Source organism: Ornithodoros turicata, unplaced genomic scaffold (assembly GCF_037126465.1).
Source record: "Ornithodoros turicata isolate Travis unplaced genomic scaffold, ASM3712646v1 ctg00000864.1, whole genome shotgun sequence".
NCBI lineage: Eukaryota > Metazoa > Arthropoda > Arachnida > Ixodida > Argasidae > Ornithodoros > Ornithodoros turicata.
In genome coordinates this window covers 882,018-891,621 of record NW_026999408.1, presented here as the reverse complement: position 1 = coordinate 891,621, position 9,604 = coordinate 882,018, and the positions used below count along the sequence as shown (strand labels likewise).

The 9,604-nt window shown below is 46.5% G+C and overlaps 1 protein-coding gene across 1 annotated transcript; it reads right to left on the bottom strand.

Annotated features, from left to right (window-relative positions):
• Nucleotides 1-1,116: 1,116 nt before the first annotated feature.
• Nucleotides 1,117-5,845, bottom strand: LOC135375435 (endothelin-converting enzyme 1-like). The gene is made up of 2 exons (XM_064608131.1): nt 5,763-5,845; nt 1,117-3,266 (listed from the first exon to the last, which is right to left on the bottom strand). The coding sequence occupies exons 1-2, from the start codon at nt 5,766-5,768 to the stop codon at nt 1,191-1,193; spliced, it is 2,082 nt and encodes a 693-aa protein (XP_064464201.1). The 5' UTR covers nt 5,769-5,845; the 3' UTR covers nt 1,117-1,190.
• Nucleotides 5,846-9,604: the final 3,759 nt, after the last annotated feature.

Below are 9,604 nucleotides of genomic sequence, written 5' to 3'. Positions count from 1 at the left end.
GCAGGCACAGTGCGCGCGCCAGCAGAGGCACGTCTTCATCATCGGTTCACGGGTCACCGCAATGGGAACACAAGCGCTGCGCAATCTGTCGCGAGCCATCGGAAACTGCGTTTCTCCCTCTCCGAAACTGACTCACGCGCCGCCCTTTGCTTCCGCAGGGAGCTTCACCTCCTGTCTTTCTTATAGCGAATTCGGGTGGTCATTTCGTAACAAAACGGCCGAGCGCTCGGAAATTGCTAGGTCGGCGACCGAGCTGGATCACGTGACCGTTGCCACCCGAACATGGTTGCTAGGAATCTAGCGATTTTAGGTACTTGGATCACGCTAGGGGCGTCGCGGTCGCAAGTCTTCGAGTTCTGTCGTCTGCTAAACCACGTGATTTCAACATGCGGGCCAATGAGGGCACTCGCCACCGTTGCAGTGCGGATGTGACGACACCGGATACAGTTGAGCAATCTGCTGCTCGATCGTTTTGAGACCGGGCAAAAAAAGTGCTAGAATAGCAAATTCCGAGCGCTCGGAAAGCGCCACGCGAACATGCGAGATTTGCTTCATTTTGACCAAGCGAACATCACTGCTCGAGATCTGACAAAAAAAGTTGCTCCGAAATGACCACCCGAATTCGCCATTACTCTGTGAACTGACCCTTGTGACAGTGCTAACAGTGCTGTGACAGTATGTAACGCTCCTGCAAGGATCATAGGGTCAGGTTTGTCGACTATCGTCACTTTCACATGCACGAACAGCCTCACCCCATTGCTGGTGGTTATGCGGGTAATACAGCACGCAAAGGAAAACTGATAACACAACACGAGCTCCATTTTATTGCACACAGGTGCGTTCGGGAAAGAACCACGTAGCACGAAGAGCTAAGACTAACCTAGTCTTCGCTACAAATCGCTGTGGAAGCTGATGCGCATGGTGATTACTAGTGGATGAAAAACAAGGACTATACTATAAACAGTCACGCACGCTGTACAGCCTGCTAAGGAATGAGGACTTGTAATGTGTGATATTCACTGTGAAGTTCAATGTGACGTTCAGACCAAGAAGGAAAAGAAAACTATTTATATGTGTTATTGATACCACTTCAAGAAAACGTATTGGAGAGCTACATGACACTGCAATTAGATTATTTCAGACTATGGTATCGATATAGATTAGCAAGTAAGAGAGGTGGCATAGGCTCATCAGGTTGTAAACAGCTCGCACTTCTCATCAGGATTCATAGCTGTCTTCCGTCGGCAGCCGAAAGTTTCAGAGAATTCCTTGAGGTGTTTTAAGGGCTCGTTGCAGCGGAATTCGGGGTGAGCTTCTTCAGGCTGGCCACACAGAATATAACATGTGGTTACGAAAAAAAGCTCAGCAGATGTTAAGTCAGGCAAACTACGGAGTCGAACATCGTCAGCAGGACCCGTAGAGTTCCGGTACGCCTCCCAGGCTACGCTTACTGAAGCTGATGGATAAAGCACGTGCTCGCTGAAGTTGCCGTCAGCAGAGGTGTTCATGATACAGTCTCTGCTTTCGTTTTGCCACCAATAGTAATGGGACATTTCCAAAGCAGCCGAGCCGATCAAGGATCCTAAAGCACCATACTTGACCGCTTTGATGACGTGAAGGTCGTAAAGTGGCATCATCATAGCATAAGGCGGCAGCAGGAATGTGCCTTCGAAATCGTTGTAAAGATTGTATATTAGATGTCGTTCGAGTAACCTGGGCATGAAATGCGTGCTGATCAATTTCCAAAATGTGTGGAGGCCCCGAATAACTTCCTCCCAGTTCTGGAAGATGTAATGACCCATATCGGCGATCTTGGAAAAGGTGCCGCTGAAGTTGAAGCTTTCAAATCTGTCTTGGTACATCGTGAGTAAACGAAGCTTCTTCCGGAAGGCGGAATCCGTGTAAGTTGAACCTGGTGGCATCTTTTCGTCTGTCTTAAGAAAAGCAACGCGGCCAATGTCGTCGATAATGTCACGTATGTCCCTTATCGACTCCGCTGGTACGTTCCGCTTCAAAAAATTTGCGTAGACAGGCCATCCCAGCATGTATTCTGTAGTCACGAAGCAGTAGTCGCGGTTTGTTATATCCGCTAAGCCTCCCGGCTGGAATGGCTCGAAGTCGCCGACATATGCACTAAGGACTTCGCGATCGATGAAAGTGGCGCACTGTTGTATCATGATCCAACCTACTTCGTAGTGCAGGTACTTTTCATCGATAATTTTCAAAAGCCCGCTGAACGCGCGGATGTAATCGCTGTCCCCGTCGCTGATGTTCACTGGGGCATTTGCGGAAAGGCCAAGTTCTCGTGTCGCAAGTTTTAACCAGCGCTCGTAAGGAATCTCGGCCGTTAAGTTTGCCAGGTCGCTCAGGTTCTTCGGAAGGCTTTTGACGGCTGCCTTGGTGTAATTTGTTAGATTGCCAAGTATCGAATCTTCAACTTCCACGAATTCAGAATATGGAAGGAATTTTTGTTGTGACATGTAGATACCTTTGGTCGCATTTTGAAATGTCTCGTAGTAAGTCTTGTAGCCATACGTTCCCGGGTTTTTAATTAATGTTGCTCTACGTTGGTATTTACTAGCTAACATAGTGCCTCCGGATATGACCAAGCTGCCTTCGTTCTTGTCTATGTTCAGAAGGTTCTTGATCCTGAGAGACTTGTAAAATCGAACTAGTGATCTGAGGACGTCCGGTTTCTCAGAAATAACGGGCCAATGCACGTCGCTTGTGTGAAGTATTTGCCTTAAACCAAACATGTCTCCACGTTCGTCATCTGCAGCTCTCCTGCACGCCTGGAAGAAGGCTGCCGCCTTCTGGTCGGGTCTCTGGTCGTAGCGAGGAACATTTTCCTCAAGGCCTTCAGCTAGCAACTCCAAAAAGTTATCCACATGGTTCTGGTAAACAGACTTGGACTGCCCTTTGTTCCAACCGTCGCAGACATAGGCATAGAAGTTGTTGCACGGGTCCGTTTCTTGGCTGATGGTCTTACGGAGCATGTTTTCGAGTGCGCTGCAAGCTTGCGAATCGCAGAGTGAGTAGTGGACGCTTTTCCGGACGGTACCGCCACCAATGATGAAATAGATGGCAACCCCGAGCAACAGAAGGAAGACGATAGAAATGCCGACGCCAATGATTTTCTTTCGTGAAAACGATGGAGGGTGATCTGTTGGATGAGCTGGTGGTGTTAATGATTGCAGAGCCCTGAGAGCAAATTGGACGATTTTCATTGGCTGCTGCTTTGAACTTGGACTCGTTGGAGTCACTGCCTGTTATGTTGAAAGAGAGAAGACAGTAAGAAATATCAATAAACCTTCCGTTTCTATCACTGAGCTTTACAGTTTGATCATTGCAATGAACGCCACTATGGGCACACTTGTAAAGGCTCTCAATAAACAACACTGATTGTGCCCGGTTAGTAGCAGGGATCATGAATGTGGTGGAAGCAGGGATTTGCCCAGTATTTTGACCTCAGAGCCGTGTTGGAATTCCGTAGGAAGGGATGTCATCTGTTTACTGCCCTACGTATTCATAACATTTATGAAGTGTTAGGGGCGTGTGCTTGTGTGTCGAGGGGCCGGGACATCTTGGAAAATATCCGTGTGGGAGGGGTGACATGTCCACGTCCGTCAGTTCACTACAAAAACCACATAGCACGGTGCAGGCCAATCACTGCCCTTCCGTTTTTAACCAATCAGGGGACAGAACGATGTCATTCGAGATGGTGATTGGTTAAGAGCGTGCTATGTTGCCGCCATCTGGTGTTCTGAAATGGATCACGCGCTCTTCTTTCCTTCCGATTTTCTACCCCAAAAAATCCGCTTTTCCACATAATATCGCTCGATTTTAACGTATGTTACCGTTACTGAAAAGAAATAGCGATTTTGAAAAAAGGCACAGAACCCGAAAACTCGAACCCGAAGACTTTATATGTGCAGGGTGTTTCACAAGTGATAAAAAATCCTATTAAAATATCTACTTGTCTGAGCGTTGTGGGGCCAACGGTATTTATCTCGGAGGAGATTTTTCCATTAACTCTGAGCGCGTTTATCAAATGCAGTTCACGAGAACTTGAATTTTGATCTTCGAAATTTGCCAAGACCACCACATGATTTCTTTTTATTTTTTTATTTTTGACAGATAGAAAGCGCATGCTGCATTAACCGAACGGTTTTTACTACTCTTTTAGTGAAAGCGTTTGGAAGGCAAATGTTGCATAGAAGTGAAAGAAAGTCATATACTGAAACAAAAATGTAAAAATTATAAAATTCTGTGTACTAGAACTTTTTTATATGCATTTCAACAACCCCGTCCGATGCACTTCTAGCGCAGAAGAAACACGAGAATGCTAAGCCTAACGGATTCGAAACTTGCCATCTTGCAAAAGGTACGGTTGTTGAATTGGACGCATCTACACTGTATTGAGGATAGTCCAGGTTAGGTTTTTACAGATTGGGGATCTGGCGTGCACTAGGTGGTGCAGGCACCGGTTAGATCGAAAAGGTCCTTAGTAAAAATGGAGGATCGCTTTCAAGCTACGGGCGATAAAATTTAATTATTATACGTTCCACGCAATATACGAGGGTCATTCCTGTTTAATTTCGTTCCTAATTAGTACCACTTTTACGTAAATGATTTTTGTTTTTATAGTTTTTTTTTCTTTAAAAAAGCCAGTGGTCTGGATACGGAACTACATTCGCCTACACGTTCTATTACAATGTACATTCACTGTTATACAATGGCAATAACCGGAAAAAGATTGCGAAAACTGTCGTTTCGAGGCGCGGCTGCCATCTGCATTGCCTGCGGTACAATACGTGTGGAAACGTGCGTGTTCTTCGCCACCTTCGTTAGACGGCCCTACTGCAAGTACAAACCTGCAATACAGCCGAGGCAGGGTACAAACATGGATGACACACACACATAAGCTTCTAACGTCCAAGAATCAACGGCGTGGTGTGTGCAGCATTCTTTTTTTTATATGCATTTCAACAACCCCGTCTGATGAGCGCAGGAGAAACACGAGAATGCTAAGCCTAACGGATTCGAAACTTGCCAATCTTGCAAAAGGTAGGGTTGTTGAATTGGACTAATCTAAACAGCATTGAGGATAGTCCAGGTTAGGTCTTTTATAGATTGAGGATCTGGGGGGGGGGAGATGCGTCACCCCCATGCGTGCACTAGGCGGTGCAGGCACCGGTTAGATCGAAAAGGTCCTTAGTAAAAATGGCGGATCGCTTTCAAGCAACGGGCGATAAAATATAATTTTTATACGTTTCACGCAATATACGAGGGTCATTCCTGTTTAATTTCGTTCCCAATTAGTTCTACTTTTACGTTTTTTTATTGCTCTTTAAAAAGCCAGTGGTCCGGAACTACATCCGCCTACCCGTTCTATTATAATATACATTCACTGTTATACAATGGCAATAGCCGGAAAAAGCTTGCAAAAACTGTCGTTTAGGGGCGCGGCTGCCGGCTGCATTACCGGCTGTACAATACGTGTGGAAACGAGCGTGTTCTTCGCCACATTCGTTAGACGGCCCCACTGCAAATACAAACCGGCAATACAGCCGAGGTAGGCTACAGACAGAAGACAAACACATCCAAGCTTCCAACGTCTAAGAATCAATGGCGTGGTGTGTGCAGCATTCTTGACCGGAAATTAGGAGGTCCTAGGTTCGGATACTTGCGTCAGTATGTTTCTCCTGATTCGAATTATGGCAACTGCACTTCGACATATTCATGCTATTTGTAGTACTTACGGCCATAACTGTTTGATGCAGGGTGCCCCGTGTTGCTTGAAAGTAGTCAATATGGACGGATAGCAATAGCAAGGTGATGCCGAGTGAAGTCAGTCAATTCTGGCTTCGTACTGAACGGCTGAGCACGCGCAGTGGTACACTGACCGCACTGACCTCGAGACTAGAAACACGCGCTTGTACTTTTCTTCTAATTACCGCCCGATTTCATTGTCTATATTCCCGTCGCGTCCCGTCTAGAATACTAGAACACGCCGTTTTCTCATGGATCTTTCCTCACCTTGACTGTAATAATTTATTTCATAGTAATCAACACTGCTTTCGCAAGGGCTACTCTTGTGGTACGCAATTATCCTGTTTTATTCATGCCATACAGTGTAACTTCAACAATAACGTACGCACTGACGCCATGTTTCTTGATTTTCGTAAAGTTGTCTTCACTGAATCTTCATCATCTTGTACACAAGTGGTTCAAAGACTATATGCACAGCCGTTCACAGGTGACACCTGTTGGTCAATGATTCCCTCTCGTCTCCACTTCCTGTCCTATAGCGTACCGCAAGGGTCAGTACTCGGCCCTCTTCTTTTTCTTATTCTTCTTAAAAATCTCCCGACTTCCATATCTTCAAGCATTCGTCTGTTCGCAGACGACTGTGTACTCTACCGTAGTATATTCTCTCACCGATCAGCTCACCCTTCAACACGACCTAGATTATACCTCCTCATGGTGTTCTATCTGGAAGCTTGCCCTCAACATATCGGAGTGTGCTCCAGTTTCTTTCACACGTCCAAAGAAGCCATATAAGACTCATTACATTTTAAACAACTCTACTCTACTATCCCGGAATCCAACTCCTACAAATACCTCGGGGTTAATCTTATTCGTACTCTGAGCTGCACGAACCATGCTAATACAATCGCTAAAGCACTGCTAAAAACAAATAACGACGACACGGGACGGACGCAAAGCACTGCACTTTCAACGAAGGTGCAGTGCTTTGCGTCCGTCCCGTCCGTTGAAAGTGCAGTACGTCCGTTCGGCGTCGTCCTTGTTTGTTTTTAGCACTATTTTAGCGATTTTCTTATGCGTGACCAACAGGCCCAAATTGGTACTTTATTGAACCATGTTAAATCATTATTAAGCGATACAAATCGTAACTTGAGATTCATACGCCGCAACCACAAACATGCGCCACCATCTGTGAAAAAACTTGCCTATACAACACTGATACGCCCTAAACTAGAGTACGCTTGTAGCGTATGGGACCCTCACCTTACCACGCTTAATATCCTGCTTGACTCATTATGGAAACGTGCTGCTCGATTCATCTCTAACATTTATTCTCATCCTTCTAGTATATCTTCAATAAAACTAACTCTTCAGCAATTAACCACCTTAGAGCATTACGTCGCCGAGCAGAGAGAACGGCTCGCCGAACTGGGCAACCTCCTTACATTGTAGCGTACCGCCGGATGAAAGCCAAAGTAACAACAAAAACTTAAAGCGAGACTCTGCACCGAAAACGTGTTGAGGTAACGGTGCGACGCCAATCCGTACCGTATGATATTTCAGTGCATGGAATTTCTCATTCCCAAGTGGCACAGGAAATTTGAAAAGGAAGATTTTGCTTTGAGTGATTAGGCGCTCCTCCACGGAGGAGCAGTCAAGCAATACTGGGCTTCACCTCATGTACGGGGGTCCTCGTGTACGGTTTCCGTAGGCTTTGCATTTACATCTGGCAAGTATTTTAGAACGGAACCGAGGAAGCAGATGACTGGTCATGATGGCCATATGGTCATCCATGTGTCACAAAGGAGTTACAAAGCGCGTGCGCGTTTTTACCATCCTCGTGACAGCACCTCATTAGTCATTTCCAATCTCCCTTGCGGATAAGCGCCATCCCGCTCCAGGGGCAACAACAACAAGCTGTGGCCCACACGAGACTACCGGTGACGTCACGCATGGTACAGGGTGGTGGGAGAGGGAACCTTCGGAGGTTTCGTTTTCGTTTTGAGCATCCCAACTCTTTTGGCAACTAACCAATCCCCGACTGCCAAACCAACTTCATTTCTCATTTCGGAAGAATGCACCAAACTTATTTACACTGGCATTATAATAGTTTCGGATTGCCCCGGAGTCTCCCTGTAAGAAAGAAGACCGGAAGCGTTGGCGTAAGTTTTGTCAACACCTTTCACCGTTTGACCCGGCCTCAAAGATCTCGCGGACAATTCAAGCTCTGAAGGATGCGCCCCCACAAAGGAGTCCTCTTGTGGCATTGGCTATCGTTAAGGATGTGGACAAAATCACGCTAGCGACAAATTTCTCCGTCGTCCTAACGACACCGGCGGCTGCCTCGACGACTGGGGTACACAGCAGTTCTGCCCAGAGCTTGACGACAGAAATTCACCAAGACAGGCCCTGTCCACAGGAGGTTATGGACCACGACTTTACTGTAATCGATGACTCTAATCGATTTACTCTAGTGGATGAAAGAGGGAGCGGAGAGATGATGGTGGTAGAGGAGAGAGAGCGGATGTGCTAACTCTTTTGCTCTGGGATCACGGAAAACACGCGAGCATCCCTCAGTAGTTTTCATTGGATGCTCCCTGTACCACGTACGGTAACCGCCAGGATTATTTGCGAAGTTACTCGAAAGAACAGCATTGGAGATGTCAAAGTAAAGCGGGAGAGAGAGCAACACACCTAAATCCCTAATAGTATCCCGAGAAAGATTAACCTCTTCAAACAGATCTTGTGTGAACACCTTTTTTTGCTACTAAACAGTGCGCCTTTCTTTCATCTGGGAAAGTAGAGGCTTAGAACAAACGTCAGAAAAACAGTAAGAGAGCGCAGGCGGAAACTGTTCCTCGATATCCGAAACCGATGACTTTTTTTCTTGGCTCACATACCATTGTTGTGACACCCGTAACCACAGCAGTGAACCCTCAGGTGGGCAACATTAATCCACAGACCCGACCACTGTGGCATCGCTCATGAACCCAGTTGTTTCCTGGCGTAGAGCAACGAATTATCAACAATATTAGTAATTAGTCCTACTCTTGTACTTCCACTGCACTCGGTACATTTTGACAAACCCATTTCGTTTTGCAGTTAACACCGTACGTCCGAAACCCTAACCGCCCTAACGTTCAAGGGTGCCAGCGGAGCGGCCGTGCTTAGCTCTACTCTGCCGCTAGGGGGGGGCGTCCCGATCGCTCTCGGCAAAGTATAAGCAGCACCTGTAGGGGCGCCACCTGTAATGCCCCTACCGGGAGAGGTGCGCATTCCTTCCGGGAATCGTAGTAGACGATTATGTGTGTGTCACTGCAATGCTGACCGTAGCAACTGCTCACATTGCGCGCGTTAAGTGGAAAGTTTATTTGCAGAAACATCAGTGTAGTGCTTCCACCTGACCGAAGAGTGGAACGGCACTTGACGTATACGACGGAAATGCTATATTAACAAAGCAGGGGGGCATATATTTGGCAATGCAGACATCCGACATGGGCAGAAAGAAAAACAAAACAAAAAATTATGTCTAATAAAAGCGTTAAAAAACAACTGCAAAATCTCGCCCAAGATAAATTGCGAGGACCTCATGTTGTTCTGACTGCATACGAGGCAGTGGACATTTAGAATTTGCCGAACCCTTACCAGCTTACGAGACCTGCCCGCACGGCCCACTTGAGAACGCCTCTGTCTTTTTAAGTCCTCCTTCCTTTGCACCCACTAACTTCTGGACGCTTTTCGTTTGGAGCAGATAGAAGGCGAACTCGAGGATCAGCACGACGGTGTCCTCCCCAATTCAACTTCGCCGCTATTTTATTTTAACGAAGGATACTTC